This window comes from Varanus komodoensis, unplaced genomic scaffold, assembly GCF_004798865.1.
Source record: "Varanus komodoensis strain SLA01 unplaced genomic scaffold, ASM479886v1 scaffold12, whole genome shotgun sequence".
In the NCBI taxonomy this organism is placed as follows: Eukaryota; Metazoa; Chordata; class Lepidosauria; order Squamata; family Varanidae; genus Varanus; species Varanus komodoensis.
The window spans coordinates 29,171,803-29,191,882 of record NW_025335349.1 but is presented as its reverse complement, the minus strand read 5'-3'; the positions used below and the strand labels follow the sequence as shown (position 1 = coordinate 29,191,882).

General features: G+C 43.4%; 1 protein-coding gene across 3 annotated transcripts in view; it reads right to left on the bottom strand.

The window, feature by feature from the left end:
- The window catches only part of STXBP4 (syntaxin binding protein 4), a 136,753-nt gene that overhangs the window by 49,833 nt on the left and 66,840 nt on the right, over positions 1–20,080 (bottom strand). For all 3 annotated transcript variants that reach the window (XM_044422059.1, XM_044422058.1, XM_044422057.1), the window contains one exon: positions 18,718–18,851. In XM_044422059.1, coding sequence (XP_044277994.1) covers positions 18,718–18,851 — 134 coding nt within the window. The remainder of the gene's footprint in view (positions 1–18,717; positions 18,852–20,080) is intronic.

The window sequence follows — 20,080 nt, the reverse complement described above, 5'->3', positions numbered from 1 at the left end:
AAAGGAGGCTACAAGCCGCCCATTCTTATATTGTTCCGGCCAAAAGAAAAAGGACAGGAAAACACACTTGGATCAGAGCATCGCTGTCTCTGAGAAAACCCATTTTCATTGTTCATGGTCAAAGTGGCTGGGCACGGCGCTGACTGGCTGTCTTCCTGTGACAGCTTCCTGTCCTGAGGGCCCCATAGTGGTTCTGGCCCCCACAGCAGTTTTCCAGCTTCGAGTGCATGCGTACATACTGCAATCCGTGTAACCACTATACATGCTGTACGTTGTACTGCAATTATGGGGAGAAACATGCTCCAGAATGAATGTGTGAGCTGCACATTAATAAATCTTAAAAGAGGCAGCCTACCAGAAGCACAAAGGGTGAGGAGGGGGAAGAAACAACTGCATCTGCATTCAGTTTACTAACCAGTCTGGCAAATGCACTGTGAAAATGGGGAGAAGTTGGTCTGTTGGGAGTTCCTGCTTAAAGGAGAGTAGACACTCTAAGAGATCTCTGGGTTTTTCAGCATTTGGGTTCTGGTGTCCCAGGGCAATCCTGTGAAGAGAACTCATCCATGGAAAAGCCTGGAGAAAATGCTGAGAGTTATTCTGAGAAACTGCTCTTTGGCCTGATCTAGTGTCACATTTAAAGGGCAGCTGATTGCCAGAACATGAATGCTTAAACCAGTAACCTTCACTTATTTAGCAGATGCCCTTTTCCAGAGTTTGCATATCCAATACTAACCAGGGAGGGGGCATGATTTATACAAGCTCCTTGCTTGTGAACGCAAGCCATGCATGCATGATCAGGTTTATCAAATGCTGGAACAAATGTGTTTCATGCCATCTCATCAACATCCCCAACCAGCAGCTGTCAAACATAAAAAAGTACAGAGCAGTGTATTCTTTTTACACCATCTCCAACTTTTCCATACGCCATTGAAGCAAGTATTATGGTGCAGCATGTGATGGGAAATTCACCCCAAATGAAGCCTGAATTTGGCCTTTAGCTTTCAGAGATGAACCTCAATCATCTTCCCAAAATAGGCTTGAGAATCTGCATATGGTCAGTCTTGGATGGGTAACCACACTGAGGAGTGTTCTTCTTAAAGGTCAGTCTTCTCTCACATGAACCTACCTGGAATTTAAGGTCTTTGTTGGATATCATCGACCTTCAGAGGTTATGCAGGTGCTGAACTGGGAGAGGCCTTTTAAGGGGTGGCGCCCTGGTTGTGGACTGGCTTTCCTATGCTTTTATAATCAAGGGAAGACTTCTCCAAGTCCTTCATGAAAGATTAAGAGTTATGCTGAATAGATTGAACATGTTTTATTGCTGTAAATCACTTTGGATGTTATCTTTTAGTAGAAGAGCAGTGTATACAAATATTTCAAATAAACCTATAAGGCAGAGGAAGAGGGTATTTGCCCTGCATCTACAGGAACTCAGCTTGTTGTGGCTTCTTCTGTCATGTGAACCCAGGCAGCAAGGATTTTTTGAGGGCAGGCAACCTTCAAATAACCCTGAAAGAAACCATGAGTTATCTGAGGGTTGTCTAACCCTCCAAGAAGCTCGACTTCATGAACTTGCAGGAGACAATAAACTGTGGGAAGCCAGGTGTCCTTGGGCACCATCAAACTGGTATGATGCAGTAGCCCCTGGAGGTACATTAAGCCACAGGGGCTGCCATGTTGTGTGAGCTGTGTCAATGTAAAAGCTGCACGTGCTAAAGGAATGTTAAGAAATGTCTGCTTGGTGAGGCCATTCATAACAGGAGGGGTGGAAAGATAACAGCAAACCAATTGTACATAGGTATGGACCTAGGCATGAGGCATCTGGCTCATGGCCTTGAGTGATGGGTGAGACAGTAAAAACACAAACTATGAGTGGATCCATAACTGCCCCACAACATAAATAAATAAATCGATCCAAGAACAAAAAAGTGTCCGGCTGCACAACAGAAATAGTTCCCAAGACATTTCAAGGAAACTCTTTATTAAAGGAACACTTAGCACTTCCTGCTAAGGACTGCTTAGGACAATGTTTCTAATTCAAAGTGGATTTTGGAATGTTTAGACAGAAGAAAGGTCAACAACTCCCAGCATGGCTGGTTGGAGCATGCGGGGGGTTTCCAAGCAGCATTTCTCTGTCTAAACATGCACAGGATCGTGCCCTCGGTCTGCTCAGGTTAGACAGGGCAGAAAAGTCACCCGAAGCAGGTTTTTGCAGCACGCATTAAACATTTCTTGCCAACAGGTTAAGAATTATTTGCATAAATTAGTAGCAGAGGGGTCCAGTTTCAAGCAAGCTCTCCCAGAACAGCATGCGAAATTTTGTTGGTGTCATTACATATTCTCCCCATGATATCGACATAATCAAGACTTCCAGAGTGAATAGAAATAAGAGGTTTAAGTTGTCCATGACACTATATTAGAAAAACAGTTAATGTTAATAAGCGTGCCCTCTCTACTTGACAAGGAACATCGCTGATGTGCAGGGGTAGGGGGGCATGCCATGCCCTCAAAACCTCTCTGGGGACCAGAGCAGAAGTGTTTGGTATGAGATGGCCCGGCTCCCAGCATTCCTCAGAATCGCTGGGCCGACAGGGACCCAGCATGCAATGCTACAAGTGTGCCAGACATCATTCTTCCCTGGTTCAGTGAGGGAAGAGCCCTTCCTGCACCCAGAGATGTAGGTTTCCCCTTGCCTTTGCATTCACACCACTTCATGTCAGGAATACATGAGGACTATGACTCAGTGGTGCCACTGCAGAATCCACGAGGCAACGGTGTGACCACAACCGACAGCAGCAACGCCTGCTGCTTCTAGAGCTTGAACGAGAACGAGGTGCAGCCGCCCCACCTCAGCCCCACATTCTGTGGCTATGCTGGTTGCGGAAGGCAATGGAAACCCCTATTCATGTTCCCTCCCGCCCTGCCTTCTGTGTCTATGCACAGGCCAGGGCTGTCCCTGCAAAGCCTTCCAAGGCATCTCTCTGCTGAAACACATCCTGGCCATTACAAAATCCATGAAAGGGTGACAGAAACAACTCTCTCTCCACCCGGCGCCCACCTACCCGCCCATTGTCACCATGAATGTCCTGACTGAAACACATGCCCAACTATCATACTATAAAGACTTCCTGAACTAGGGAGAACAAAACAGATTTCCATCTGGATGGTCTCCATGGTTTTGTGTTCTGTATGATAGCGGAACAAAAACGGGATCGACTTTTCCTTCTGGTTCTCCCTCTACGGGTTATTTGTGTGCTTTGTTTTGTTTTTGCTCCTTCTACATTGTTTGCTATTGCTATTATGCTGTTCGGTGCCTTAAGCACTGGAGTGGGCGGTGAAGGCAGCTTTTATAAATAACGTTATTCCTTTCAATTCAAGGCAGAAATTCAACACCGCCCACATTTCCTGAGCACAAGGGTCCCAATTCTCTTCTCATAACCATCCGACCATTACTTGCTGCTCCATGGTGGAGGGCGGGTTTGTATGGGCATGAAATAAGAAAAGCTCTGCATTTTCACTTACTTCCAGCTTTAGTTTCTTTCACTACCTCACTGCACTCAGACAACAAAGGAGGACATAGTCACTGCAAAGATCTGATCGTGGTTTGAAAGGGAGTGTATCTTTCACCACTGATCCTGAAGAAGAGTCTCACCATGGCTTGGTCATTATCTGGTGAAGTGGGCTCCTTCAGGTGCCCAGGAGTGTCTCTTTGTTCCTTCAGCAAGAGTGGTAGAACCTCTCATGAGGGTACAAGAGCTGCAGTCAGGCTATCCTTTGATCTTTCCCACTTTTGAGTGGGAAAACCAATGCAAGCGCATTTAAGTCAAGAATACTAATTGAAAGGACCTGGGAAGCTGCTGAAAGCAGCCCATGTTCAGCTGCTACCCCCTCCACCCTATCATACATAGGCATGCCTACCCATGTATATGCACGTCCTCACGGCATGAGTTTTCTCACGCCAAGCCAACAAACTGAGGCCCAGCTCAGACCAGGAGGAGGCTCCGTTGAAAGGAGCTCTGGATGGCATCACAGGGCCTCTGAAGGAGAAGATGCACAGCTTGGGAGTTCTCCTGGATCCACCATGGGGGGCTCAGGTGTCCTCTGTGGTATGTGGTGTCTTCTCCAAGCTTCAGCCGGGAGTCCAGCTGTGCCCCACCTGGATGGAGATTGCACTGGCCTGTGCTCTGGTAATTTCTAGGTTAGATCACTGACGGGGATTGGCCATTGGGCTGCTATCAAAGACAGTTTCAGGACTGCAGATAGTGCAGAATTTGGGGGCCAGGTTGTTTACCAGGACGAGATGAAGCAAACATTTGTAGATCACCTGCACTGGCTGCCAAATTGTGTCCAGGCTGGTTGGAAGGGCAGGTTTTAATCTATAAAGACTGTTATGGATCATGATGCCAGTATCTCAAGAGCAAATTCTCCTGGCAGGAGCCTCATCTGGTCTCCAAGGCTAACTACAAAGGCCTCCTCTGTGCACCCACTCAGAGAGAAGATCAAGGGATCCAGTTTGAGTGCAGTCCTTTTCTGTCCTCGTTTCATGTTTGTGGAATGCTCTCCCCAAGGAAGCTCGTCTGATGTCAATGTTGTGATCTTCCTCTTTGTGCCAGGCAGACACACTCATTTTCACAGGCATTTGGACATTAATTATCCTCTGCAAGCAAGATAACCCAACGGCATGGCTGGGTTACAGTGCAACTGCTGTGGGCTGTTTTTGTGATGTTCATTCTAAGTTGTGTGCGGAGAAAAGGTATGTGTTCTCTAGATGAACACTTCTGCACTGTACTGTTTTTACATTATGTTTTTTTGATATTTATTTGTATTATTGTGCTGATCATGGTTTATTTTGATTTTCAAGGGGGTTTGTTTTTATGTTAGGTTAGTCATGGCTTTCCATACTGTGCATGTAAGTTACTTTGAGACCACCTGCTGTGGTGGGAAGCAATGCATCAATTTAATAAATATTTGTTTGAGTTGTACCTGCCTTTCAAGAAACTAGCACTCATGGTGGCTTGTGATCACAGATATATGAAACTCTGATTAAAACAATAATGAAACAAATGGACTAAAACACCGTTAAAATGCAACAACAACACAATAAAAAGCACCATAGCAACAAACATGCTTAAATGTCAAAGGACCTGCTTAGATAAAACGATACTGACTTGCCAGCACACGGATATAGCCCATAATAATCATCATGATCCATGAGAGTCACCACCCCCACCACTGGCTGTCACTAGTAGAAATAGCTAAATCCATATGGCATCACATCAAGGTAACCTGGATATGGTGTTTCCAGCATTCAGTTTTCCCCGAGACACTGTAATGCGAATCCCTGAGACACCTTTAAGGAATGAGACACCTGTAAGGCCTGTCTCTGTGGCTTCACAGCCTTTCGCACATGCACGCCTTTCTTCCAAACAGCCAAGACAGATCACCTAGGCTCAGCCTTTTTGCCGCAGAGTAGGCCGGCGGATGCCCCAGGCCTCCGTGCAAAGCACTTCCTTTTATCCTAATTTCCTGTTCTGTCTTGGCTTTTCCGATCAATGACCAGGCTGACCAGACATAGCGGGACTTGCAGTCCAGCACATCTGGAAGGCACCAGGTTGGGCATCGCTGCAAAAGGCCACACTGAGCTCTATTATTATAGCAGCTGCACTGTCATGCTATTTTAAGCACCTACACAGCAATTTGAGAAAGCAGATTATCATTAAAAATAATAAAAACCAGGCTGGCTTCGGGAATGTAGAATCTAGGTTGAAGCATACTAGATCAAAGTCTGTAGTACCTCCAATGCATTAAGTGGCTTTGGATTAAGAAGAATCAGTAGCTGGTGTGGAATGTGTGGATGTTCACTCCATGGTTCCGCTTTTATACAGATTGCAAACATTTGTGGAAAACATACTATGTTTTTAAGAAACGCACAGTGATGCTTACAGATTCTGACACTGGCAAACCACTAACCTCCTGAAGCCTTTCTCCATTACTTATATTTCTCTTAAAAAACGAAACAACCTGGACCACACACTTTGTTAAGGACTTTGTTCTCATAGTATACTCCTTACACATCTGGTTCACAGTGAAAGGCCTGTATCAGTCGGCAAAGCTGGCTATTTGGCATCATCCAGATGTCTGGTAACAGGGACAAATAGCTCAGCTACCCTAGTGATGTTCCTGGCCCTTATTAGCAGAGCCTTTCTGTATCAGGTAAGAACAGATGTCCTTGCTTTGGTAAAAAGAGGAATTTTGTTAGATCCACAGCAGGTGTCTCTGCAACTTTACTCAACTTTACTCATTTACCTCAATGAATTTATTTCCCCATAAGAAGGAAATACATTAAAATTTAAAATTAAGATTAAGTGTGTTGTTAGCCCTTAGGACTGGGCATGATATTCAGCACACTTGAAAAAATGCAAGCATGTGATTTTTAAAAAAATCGTATGACGTCCATTACTGTCCTCTCTGGATGGCTTACAACATTATTTCAGAATAAAATAAATTAACTATTCCATGCTGAGCATCATTTACAATATAAATATAATATTTAGAAAACAAGTTGCTCAGTACAGAGAATCGCTTTGGTCATGGAGCACCCGGGATCTCAACCCTCAACACCTTTCTCCCCCAGCTTTTCTGCACTTAATGTACTATGTGGTTGTCATTTTGCAGGGTTGTTCATGTAGAATCTGTACCTTTAAGAGAGGTCTGATCTCTAACATGAGTAGGGGATAACCCTGACTCTGTACACCATCAAAGCTCCAACAGCTAAATTCTTCATGTCAAAACTCTCCTGCAAGCAAGAGTAGGCTGGTCAGTTCCTTTTTCTTCAGTCTAGTTGTGGCAACTCTGCCTGAGGGTACCATTTAAGCTTTAGCGGAAGTTTGCTAGCCTGCACAGGAGAACAGATTTTAGATATACGGGACTCATAAATCCTGCTGCATTCATCAAGCTTGAAATGAGGCCGTTGCCTATAATACAGCCCATCACCAAGCTTGAAAAAAATAATTTGCACCCATGTGGATGTCTGCTCCATTTATGAAAGTGTATCCCTGTACCTTGGAGCACCCGAGTCATTGGACTCACTGCAGGGGACCATCACTATCACCATCACAAATTATGCAATAAAGAAATATGGACTGACAGGAAGCTTTGAACACTGGAAAACTACATCTTTCAGAAAAATGAACTCTGGATTACACATCAACCAGAGGATAAATGCAAAAATGTTTCAGGGCAATCTGACACTCCAGAGCACTCACACACATACTTTTTACCTACGTAACTTAAACAGGAATCTGTTCTTGAGCAGAGTCAAGGCAAGGAATACTACAACAAAACTAAGGGAACAAAGCTATGTGGGTGATACATCCCCACCAATGCTTAATGATCCTGGTTGCTCATTAGCAGAATCTTCTCACACCTTTTGTTGTTCACGAGTATTTTAAATAGCAAGGAACATGAAGGGTTTTTTTTTCAGTGCCACCAGTGCCAAGATTACTTGCTACTGTGCGAGGAGAACAAGTGTGGACAACAACGATCTGCCCGTTAGAAATACATGAACAGGTGGCCTCCAGAAGTGCAATACGATGACTCTAATAATGCTTGATGACAAAGTGATGCTAGTTGCTTTCAATACTCTGTGGTTTTGGAACTGTCTTTAACTGCTGTAATCAAACTAGGTACCATCTGCAAATGAGCAGAAAGTATTCTTCTTGGGGTGGCCATGTGGTGACTTAGGATGTTTTTGCAGAACTGCAGGAGGTGAGTGAGTCAAAATGCGGAGCACTAGCCTCACCAGTAAGAAGCACTTTCTCTGCTACAGCAGCAGCAAAGTACAGCACCCGTCCTGCCTAACCATTGGACATGCTGGCTACAGCTGATGAAAGCTGGTGTTCAACAACGCCTGGGGGAACACACATCTCTCACATCTGCTCTAGTGCATGTATTTCTGCTGCACAGAAAGGACAGAACGGCTGATGACTATGGGAGAAGAGGCGGGAGAAAATGGGACATGGGTTTCCTGCCTCCTCTTTGTTCTGCAAGCCCCAGTCCCCACTCCACCAATCTACTTCTAAGGGTGCCCTTGGAACTGGATGGCAGCAGGACGGGGCAAGGGACAAAAATGGAGGTTCCCCTCCTTCCCTCCCTCCCAAAACACAAACAGAATGCCTTCTGCTTACAATTCAAGGTTGGATCCATTGCTGTGTGATTTTGCTGGCAGGAGAAGTGGCTGCCAAAAGATTTCAGGGGACTAAAAACATGTTTGCAATGACTGGAAAGATGAAAAAAGCAGCAATGCTTTTTTTTTTTTTAAGGATTGTTCATTGGGGTGAGGGAATTAATTTAAAAGGGCACTTAAAAATCATGTGAAACAGCATCTTTAATCTTCATTTTCAATAATTAAACACTGTTATTTCAATAAAGAAATGTCACAGAGCATGCATTTTAATAGTAAATGATTGCAATTTAAAGAAACATGGCACTTAAAATTGAAATTAAATGTCTAGAATGTCAAAGATTTTTTTAAACAAATTCCTGCTCAGCATAATTCACTGGAGCAGGTGGATGTTGTCTCTGCTCTGCCGGAAAGCAAATGGGCAGCAGCAGGCAGGGATCACGACAGCCGTGGCAACGCCATCTGGGCCCTGTGGGGCCTGCACTGGCTGCCTGGGCTCCTGCTCGCTTGGGTGCCAGCCGCTCCAGGGCGGCTGCACCGGACACGGCGGGAGAGTGGCAATTGTGCCAGCGCCTCCCACACTGGTACGGGCAGCAGCTGGTGAAGATGCCCAGGCACGGGGGTGGGCATGGGGCACCCGCGATCGCTGGCCGCCTGCGTCACCTGCAAGCACGCCATCTTCCCCGGGAAGGCAACGGCACACAATGCCAAGCCCGTCCTCGCCAGTTGTGTGAGCGCTGGCAGCGGATCTTTGATAGCGGACCGTATGGTGTCCTAGCTGGTCTGAAGACCTCCTCGTGATGATAAATAAATTGGCTGCTTGCACACTCAGCACATGAATCATCTACAAGTGCTTGTAACAGGCTAGTTATTTTCAGTGGGACTGTTGTGAGCTGGTCGCTTTCCTTCAGTTTGTCAAACTTAAGAGAATCTTTTGAGGTGCAATTCTTTTAATGAAACCTAGCAGATTACAGAACAGTATGAACTCTAATTAATCTTCTACCCAAGATGTGGGAGAAGCATCTGCCCATGTGAAGAGCTGGATCCAAACTGGAACCCCCCCCCCCCCGCCCCCCCCCCCCCAGAAAGCTTCTGGCTCCACCCTCAGGTGGCTCTTCCTGCCTGAGGGCCTGGCAGTGGGAATGCCGAGGACCCTCTAATGGGGCAGCTGGTTTCTCCTGTCCCTCCTAACTGAGTCAAGGACTGGGTCTCACAGATGCTCTCCCTCCCATTCTGAAAAGCCTCTCACCCCTCTCAAAGCAAGTCAATTCTCACGCTCTGCCTGAGAACTTCAGGGTTTGTCTGCCCCTCCTCTTCCTCCTCCTCCTTCAACAAACCTGTCTGGACAGCATGCAATGAGTGAGACACAGGTCCTCTCTCTGCAGGGACTGCTGCTGTTAAATTTGGATTTTCATGCACATTTCCCAGGGAAAGGTGCTTCCTTCCTTAGCTGTGGCTTTCTGATTGTGGGATCGCTGCAGCCAGATGTGCCAAGAAGGGGAAACCCACAGCATTTCTTCTGGGGAACCTGAAGTACATCCAAGACATTTCCCGTAAGTTCTGCTAGCCAAATTTGCTCGTCACCCATGTTCTTAGAAGACTGAGGGCGTCACCGTCTTCTGTGTTCCATCTTCCTGAGATTTTCCATGCGTTCTGTCGGCCAGGCCTGTTGTACAGCCCTCTGTCAGTGAGGTGGGGCTGACTGCATGGCATTGTGGTCACTCACGCATCAGGAATAAAGAAGTAGCAGCCTTGCTTGATTCGTTGAAGGGTAGAAATGGGTGTTTAAAGCTCACAGGAAAGCCTTCCAAATCTTCACTTCCAGAACAGAAGCAATGATAGACTCTGCAGCCAGATCTGATTGCTGTGCACAACTTCAAAAAGTCAAAATGTATCATATTGGTCACTAAGACATTTCCAGAGAGAGACTAGAGGTCTTCCTTGTTTTTGCTAATCTGACATCTGCCAAATTTCTTCACATCAGAACCACCTATTTTCATTCACTCCTTCAAAGAAACTTTTTGCTCTATTCTGCTCTGGCAAGTGCATTAGCAGAAAATAGTTTTCAGACTTCCATTTGACACTTCAGTACTACAACTAATAAATTTGTTATCTTCCACTTGTTTGCTGATACTGCCATCAATCTGAGTTCCAAGTACCACACAGTCATCAAATGTTATTCTTATTCTTTTTCCTTTGCTGGCATCTGCTCTAACATTTCTCTGTAATAAACAGGAACCCTGAGGTGTAGGTCAGAGGCAACAGGACTGAACACTGGTGGCTTAGCATTAGGTCCTCCCTCAGGCATATGGCACATGAAGTGCAAGGGCAGTGAAGGATCTGGATGCCCATACATACTCAACCCCGGCTGGATTCACACAACACAATAACTCATGGTGGCTTATATGCTGGGGTGATGTGTTGTCTAAATCCAGCTTCCCTTGGCTTATGAGCCATCGTGGCTGACCATGTTGTGTGAACCCCCTGATAGTCTCCTAAAGGCAATCACTTGTATACATCATCGGTCAAAGTGACCAGGAGTTTTGAGATTTTCTGCTGTGTGTACCTTCAGTAGTTGCAGCAGTGGAGGTTTTTCACTGCCTTCTCCCAGTGCAGCACCATTGCCTGTTGAACTCTGATTTGTGGGGATTCACCATTCTTTCTAATACATGCTCTTCTCCATCAGCTTTCACACATCATGTATAACTGGTACAGTACCTTTCTTCTGAGAACTTCTTTGCTTCCACTTTATATTCTCAACACAATCTACAGGCAATAATATAGGACTTAGCACATGCTTCTCTATTCTTACCTACTTTGTTGTTAGTCGCGAAGTCGTGTCTGACCCATCGTGACCCCATTGACAACATTCCTCCAGGCCTTCCTGTCCTCCACCATCCCCCAGAGTCCACTTAAGCTCACGCCGACTGCTTCAGTGACTCCATCTAGCCACCTCATTCTCTGCCGTCCCCTTCTTCTTTTGCCACCTATTGTTCCCAGCATTAGGCCCTTCTCCAGGGAGTCCTTCCTTCTCATTAGGTGGCCAAAGTATTTGAGTTTCATCTTCAGTGTCTGGCCTTCTAAGGAGCAGTCAGGGTTGATCTCCTCTAAGACTGACTGGTTCGATTGCCTTGCAGTCCAAGGGGCTCGCAGAAGTCTCCTGCAGCACCACAATTCAAAGGCCTCAATTCTTCAGCGCTCAGCCTTCCTTACGGTCCAGCTTTCACAGCCATACATTGCAACTGGGAAAACCATATCCTTGACTATACGCACTTTTGTCGGCAGGGTGATGTCTCTGCTTTTTAGTATGTTGTCTAGATTGGCCATAGCTTTCCTCCCCAGAACAAGTGTCTTTTAATTTCTTGGCTGCAGTCCCCATCTGCAGTGATCTTGGAGCCCAGGAAAATAAAATCTGTCACTACCTCTAATTCTTCCCCATCTATTTGCCAGGAAGTGAGAGGAATGGATGCCATGATCTTAGTTTTCTTAATGTTGAGTTTCAAGCCAACTTTTGCACTCTCCTCCTTCACCTGCATCAAGAGGCTCTTTAGTTCCTCTTCACTTTCTGCCATGAGAATGGCATCATCTGCATATCTGAGGTTGTTGATATTTCTCCCAGCAATCTTAATTCCAACTGGTGATTCATCTAGCCCCACCTTTCTCATGATGTGCTCTGCATAAAAGTTAAATAGGCAGGGAGACAGTATACAGCCTTGCCAAACTCCTTTCTCAATTTTGAAACAATCAGTGGTTCCGTGTCCAGTTCTCACTGTTGCTTCTTGACCCACATATAGGTTTCTCAAGAGACAAGTAAGATGGGTCAGGCACTCCCATCTCTTTAAGAACTTGCCACAATTTGTTGTGATCCACACAATCAAAGGCTTTAGCATAGTCAATGAAGCAGAAGTAGATGTTTTTCTGGAACTCCCTAGCTTTCTCCATGATCCAGCGTATGTTGGCAATTTGATCTCTAGTTCCTCTCCCTCTTTGAAATCCTGCCTGTACTTCTGGTAGTTCTCGGTCCACATACTGCTGGAGCCTAGCTTGTAGGATTTTGAGCATAACTTTGCTAGCATGTGAAATGAGTGCAATGGTGCGGTAGTTTGAACATTCTTTGGCATTGCCCTTCTTTGGGATCGAAATGTAAACTGACCTTTTCCAATCCTGCGGCCACTGTTGAGTTTTCCAAGTTTGCTGGCATATTGAGTGTAGCACTTTTACTGCATCGTCTTTTAAGATTTTGAATAGCTCAGCTGGAATACTGTCACCTCCACTAGCTTTGTTGTTGCTCAGACTTCCTAAGGCCCATTTGATTCTAATTCTGAAAATCTTCTTACAAGATACCTGACATCAACTTTTGTTTGATTAAAAACTCACTCCCTTTTCACTAGTGGTTCATTCTTTCCTACTCAGGTTTGAGTATACCTTTTTTCCCACAGAATAATTGTCATTCTTGTTGTGGGATGGAATTATCACCCAAGAAAATGATGGTCACAATGGAAGTGACAACACAAGCAACAACTGCTTGGCCAATGTGCTAGCCGAAGCATTTTGCAGAAGCTTATTCTTTATATGTTTCCCTTTTACATGTCTTTTAGAATTGGCCACTGTGCACCTCACCTAATTACCATGATCAGAAGCAAACTTCCTGGCCCCCACCTTTTTCTGAAAAGATCCTGGTCCTTTTCACCAGCGTCCTGGCCTGAACTTCCTTTGCCACTGGACACTTGTGATTATTTGCTTTTAATTTCAAAAAGGCAGCAAAGCCTCCCAACCAGACATAAAGTACACAGAAGATATTAAAACATTGGACATTACTTGGCAATAGGGAAACTATTGATCATTTGCTTTCCTACAGACAAGAAGTATTGTCCTGTGTCTGATATGGGGGTACTTCATGAGGGCTGGTATACATGCAGGGGATGGTTGGAGAGGGAATTTCCCCTGCATTTTACACATTAAAATGCCTCCTGCAATGAAGCTGAAAAACCACTTGTGCAGACTATGGAGGGGATAGGTTATCAAACTAATATGGCATTCCCATGAGCAGATTACACAGGGAATAGGTGATCAAAGAAATTCGGTATTCCGTCTTAAGACTTTCTGGTCACTGAAATTTCAACAGGCACTGAATTTTAGACCCTTTCTGCATATCACTGAAAGCTCTACACCTTTTTCCCTTTAAAAGAAAGCTGAGACTCTCAGAAAAGCACCTTGCCAGATTGCAAATTCTGCCATGAACCATGCATCAACTTCCACTCAGATCTGTGAGATGGCAGTCACTGAGATGAGGACACAAGAAACTGTCCCCAATGAACGAGTAAGGTCTTTTTGAAGAGAAAAGGGAATACCAAATAGGAAACAATGTTGAAAATGAAGCGAAACACAAGATGACCATCATATGATGGATACATAAGAGTCATATGCTGTGACTGATTTGAGGGCAGAAATGTTTGACTATTAACTTTGCTTCATTGTTATTTGCCCCACCAGATACCTTGGAATTCTTTATTCTTTAATCTCAGACTCAGGCTCAACTTGAGTTTGCATATATACACAGGCTGTTTCCTCCAAGTCCAAATGAACACAGAGGGATGGTGTTCAGTCTTGAAATCCTCCATGCAACCTATTTTTAACTTTCAGGTTCACAAATGGAGCCATACTGTAGCTCGAGTGCTTTCAGACCAATTTCTACCTATTACAGTTGACACAACCAGATGTGAGGCTTCAGCTGCATTTAGGACTAAAGGTTTCTCTTGCTCGACTTCTCGCGCAGTCTGCTGGAAGTAATTTAATGCGACAGAACATTTCCATCCACACTCCCTCCACAGCCCTCCTCATCCAGAAAAGAGAACCTTTGCCAGAAAACAGGGCTTAGCTATTATTTTTAGAGCATTATGCATTACTTCCAAAGCTGCAACATGTTGATATCTATCTATCTATATATATATATATCAGGGATCAGAAACTGTTATCAAATTGAATTAGCTTGTCATAATGAATCTCTGATCCAAAATCGACTGTTATGTTATGCAACCTTGACAACATTTGAATATTGGGTACATTTTTATGCAGTCCTGTATATAGAAGGTAAGGAAATAACCCAAATCTGACAAGGTAAGTGACTAATTTGAAGCTTAGCCTGATCATAAGCTACGTTCCATGGGGAGCATTTTCAACCATGAGCCCACTTCCAAATGGACTAGGGGTGCCGGTCCAATGCAGTCGGATGCTCTGTGTCACCACAAAGAAACTACTGCCTTGTAGTGACAGCCATGATGAACAGGAACATGAGAATCTGACTTAAGTTGCAGGAATCATCCGTGCCATTATCTTATGGAAGTACCACTTGGCCTACATCCTGCTTTGACCGAGTTTTGAATCAAAACATTCACAGTGGTTACAGATTGTATTACATGGAATTTATCTCTCTGGCAAAATTATCAGTATTAAAACCTTTGCTATGATAGATTATATGACCTTCAGTGAGTCGGAAAATTCATTTAGCCTACATAAACAAGGTCAACTATTATGTTTCTCAGCGGAGTCAAGAATATGATGAATGCAATTACTCATAGCCTCCAAACATAACGAAAATGGATCATTCCTATTATAACAGGAATGAGCAACTTGATTTGGCCCACAGGTCCCATTATCCATACCCTTGTCTGTGCTCATTATGATTGATGGCAGTTGTAGTCCAAAACATCTGTAGAGCTGGAAATGGCACACTCCTGTCCCGTTGCAAGGGTGTGCGTGTGTGCATGCATGGTGCGGCGTGTAAATGAACAGAAATGCCAATTATACATGTTTCTTCCTGGAAATGTGGCCGCACCATCCCTGCCTGAAATACTGAGCAACTCCTGAACAGCTCAAAGCAAGTCTATTCAGCACTTCTCAGAATGTCATCCATAATAGATGGCAGAGTTGCTTTTTAATAGGAGGCCTACCCTGAATATTCTCTAGCTTTACTTTTTGGTAGGGTAGAGATTTTAGAAGGGTAGATTTCCCCCCCAGCAGAACAGGGTTTTTCTCTAAAAAATCAGTTAAAACCATCATACAATCTGCACTGTTTTCCTTCTGACTGTCTGTGTAAATATAGTATGTTCTTCAGTACAAAAGGGTGATAGCAAAGGATGCTTTATTTTTAGGCAGTTGCTAAGTAAAAGAATGTTTATTATTTAGTGCATACTCTGCTAAGATTGGGTAGTATCCAATAGTGCCACTGAGTTCCTCCTGCTCCATCTGTTGCACAAGAAGGGCCCACTAGAAAGGTAGCAGTTCTAAAGCAAGCTTGGAAACAAGGGGCGATGCTCATTTCCCAGTCAGGGCAGGACAGCAGAACAGCGGCTCCTTCTGCGAGCTCCACTGACCTGCCTCATTTCAGAAATGAGACTGCCACTTGTTCCTGGCCGTTCCACTAGCTTCCTGATGCGTTAATGGTTGGTCTTGCTAGTACACAAGAAAATCAGATACTAGCCATTTTGTGTATCCTTTCTTCATATTTCAGAGAACTACTAATTAGCAACTTTTCAGATTTTTGAGAGCCCAATAAGGGCAGGAGAGTTACCGTCACGTAGCTATGAGCAATTACGTTAACAAATCCTTCCCTGGGTTTAGTTATACCTCTGGCCTGCCTCTTATTGCTGCTCCAGTGTTTGGAGAATCTGGCGGAATTAGGATACTACGGTAAACCATAGCCAGAGCAAACTTCAGGTACATACACTCCCCTTTCTCTTCCTGCACTGCAGCCACGGAAAGGCATTCAGAAACTTTTTATTTCAATCAACCTCAGTTTAGTGTGTCCTCTGAACCATAAACTGTAGTTAATACTAACTATAATTCTTGAAATAAGCCAGCTACATAACTCATGGATTGAAGTTGGTCTATTTTAAACAATTCGTACCTAAATTAACTACAATATGCCAGTTTTGGATAACATGATATATTGTGGTTAATATTAACCAGAAGTGAAAGCTCCCAAACTCTTAGCGCCTGCCATGATTAAGTGTGATGTCCAAATGAGGCCTCTTTGTTTTTTGTTTTTTTGCTGCAACAGACTAATATTGAATATCTTTCTGAGATTTGCCAGAAAGAGAAGATAAGCTCATAGAATAAAGTAGCACCAATCATCCAGCTGACTGAGTAACAGGCTCTTAATTTAGACACGGAAGAAAATATATAGGAAAACAGAGCAGCCCACAGTTTTTAAAACAAAGCAGCGGTCCTCAGATGCAAATGTCAAAGCACACCCTTATCCATTCACAAATGATAGCAGAAGCACATTCAAATTTGGAGGTAGAATATACAATGGACTCCTTTTGTTGTTAAAATTTCAAGACTGACTGGCAGGAGAAGGGGTAGAATTTGGGCAAAAGGAGTGGAAAGGTAATCTTTAAGCCAGTGACATACCACCAGTTTAAAAAAAAAATCAGCTGAGTGATTCAGGAAAATGCTAGATCTGGTAGAAAATAGTGGAAAAATTCAGGGTATGTATGTAAGCTGGTTTAAATTTGGAGGAAAAGGGGAGAAGAATTTATAAGGAACACATGAACAGATTACACAGTTAAATATTTGGGACGATAGAGAGCCACACTTGTCCCAAAAATAATATCTTGTTCCACAAAAATAAATTATAGAAAAAGTCCACTAAGATTTTGAAAGTTGGAAACACCTATAAATATCCTGGATTGGATGCATATTCATTACCAAAATGACTATTCTACCAGGATTATTCTTTCTATTTTTAAACAAGCTGTTACAGAGTAGTTCATTGTTTATTATTAAATGGCAAAAAAACCAACATTTCTTCTGAGCAACAAACTCACTAGAGTAATTCCCCAAATACAACACTGCATAATATAGGTGGCATAGCATTCCCATGTATTAAATATTATACAGATTCATGTTGATTTTACTAAAAACATGTTTCATACTGGATAAGAGGACAAATATAGAACAGCATAAAATATCAATCTATATTTAAGATACTGTTTGGTTTTGCAGAAAAGAGAATCTGGATAAGATTAGAGTCACACCTTTCACTAGGAATCAGACTTAAGTACAAACTGCTCTATGGTGGATGCCTGAGATTCTCCAGGGTGAGAGCCATATAAACATGGAGGGCACAAGGATTGCCCCCCTAAATATGGTTTCTTGGAACTAAATCCTAAATTTGAAATGATCATTACAGGCCATTCACCCAGGGGAACATTAAAGCAAGCCTGGCTAAACAGGAAGTAAAGAAAAAGTCATTAGCTCAAATGGGAAAAGGCGTTTGGAAGGAACAGTGAGCAGCCGATATGGGAGCAGATTGGGAAGATCACCCAGAAAACGGATTATGCATAGAAAAGGTTTATATTCAGAGAGTATCAGTGGCTAGATTTAACAGGCTCTGCAAGCATACTGAGGATTCATATTTGAAGAGCAAACAGTAGTTATCTTTTGGACATGGCCAATGGTTATGATCCTCAGTGCTGAATGAGGTCGGTTCCATTTGAGGAAATGTACTTTTTAAAAACACATGAATAAGGGTGTTTTGGGGAGGGGTTGGGGGGTTCTTTTGGTATATTTTGAGAGCACAGTTACTCATGAGAACATTAAAATGGTGCTATATCTCTTAATAGCATTCTGACTGGCCATCAGATTGAGCTTGGAAAGTTAACCCACTTTTAATTTTTTTTGTGTTGTCTCATTGATGAACATGCTAATAGCTGAAGAAGAGAGATAACCAAGCCCCTCTTTATAGAAAAAATGAGTTTTTATTATTTATAAAATGAAAAAGCTCAGGAACAATTAAAACACTTTTCTTTACTGGGGATGAATTAATGTCTGTTCAGGCATAAAAACTGTATGCGTAAATTATTGAGGCTGCTTTTAATTTGTGACTATCATTTGATGTTAAAATTTAATCACTGTGAGTAGTTATTAGGTGTTATGTACCAGATTTTATGAAATCATTATGACATTATGTCGATATCTGGTCACTTGGGGAGCAACTTCAGGATCACTCTAAGTGGCCTCAGCATACTTTTTATCATAGAAAGGACAACCGCTGCCTTGTTACTGGAAGTTTCAGAATCGCCTTTTGATGGTGGTGTGCACTAAGTAGTTCTTAGCGTATCATCTTATAGGTAGGAAAACCGCTTGGGATAAGTAGCATACGATCTGGATGTTCCTTCTATTTGAATCACAGGCAGCTTTTTTCAACCTTTGCCTTTAATCTGCTTTGCATGTCTGAAGTTAAACAATCCTACATCCTAGAATAGGTGCAATTATCAAACAAGAATGTTTGCACATACCAGCATTTTTCTATTTCAATGACTGAATTCATAGTTCCAAAGTATAAATGCTAGAATTATATGGATTACTGCATTTATTGTTGCCATCTGAACATTTCAGTGATTGCTGTTTTTCTTTCTTTGACAAACCACATGCTGGATTCAGGACACAACCCACAATTAACCAAACAACATTCCTCTTTGAATTGTCAAACAAAAATAGGAAAAAGAAAGGGAAAATCATATAATACTCACAATCTGCCTCCAGAATGGCGCGGACAGATCGAGTGAGTTCTTTTGCCTCTGCTGCAACGGATGCTGTGACTGTGCGGCCATTCCTTCCTAGCCGGGCAAGGAGTGTTTTGGAAGAGAAGGTGGCTTTTCTATCACTGAATGGGGCACATGGAAAAGGCCAAAATGTTTTATTTGTAATTGGGCAGCACTCTTGTGCATGACACCAAATCCATATTCGTTTTCAGTTACAGTTATGCCCATGTCACAATGGTACCTCAAGGGAGGAACCTAGAAGGCCAGTCTGTTCCAGACAAGCCACACTGTTGTTGTTGTTTTATTATTATTATTTAAAACATTTGTATGCCGCCTATTGTGCCATAGCACCTCTGGGTGGCTCATAATCATAAGATAAAAACCATAATAAAATTTAAACACAACAATTTAAAAATACAATAGGAATAAAATACAGATAAAATTCAAAAACAGAGGTTTAGTGGCATCAACTATTAATCTGTTTTAAAGGCAGGTCTTTGTCTGGCACTGAAAGGAATATAAAGAAGGCACCAGGCTAATTATCTTGGGGAGAGCATTCCAAATATGGGGAGCAGCTGCAGAAAATGCCCTCTTCCAAGCAGCCACCCCTCTCACTTCTATAGGGGTGGCTCACGCAGAAGGATCCCCTGCACAGATCTCAAAGACCGGGTAGACATATACGGGTGTAGGTGCTCCTTGAGGTAACTGGGGCCTAAGCCATTCAGGGCTTTATATGTTAACACAAGCCCCTTGAATTGGGCCCAACCCACAATTCATAACCAATGTGGATCTTTCAATACAGGTATTATATAGGCCGCTCTAGGAGCTCCCATCACTAACTGAGCAGCCCGATTCTGGAAAGGGCAGCCCCACGTAGAGTGCGTTGCAGTGAACTATTTTAGATACCAGTGTGTTTTCAGGCTCTGTCTGTCTAGGTATGGACGAAGTTGGTAAACCCACCACAGCTGAAGAAAAGCACTCCAGGACACTGAGTTTACCTGCTATTCCAGGGACAAACCCGCATCCAGTCTACGGACCGTGTCCCTTAGGGGGAGTGTGACCCCAACAGTGAGCCCCTGTTCAATAGAAGTTAGGGCTGCTTATTTTGATTTTCATCTGGGAAAATGCTGGTAGGGTGTATGGAAAGGAGGAGGCTCCTCTAGTTAAAAGGCATCAGCCCTTCTATAACGTTTAGGTCCAGCTCCATGCTCTGCTGAACTCTGCAACTAAGCAGAATTTACTTTCTTCCTTATCTTTCTCAATCCCATTTCCTTTTCTGTTGTGCCTCCTAGATCTTAAGTTTGCAGGCACGGTCTGTCTTGTTTCTGACCTTTGTAAGGCACTCTGGGAG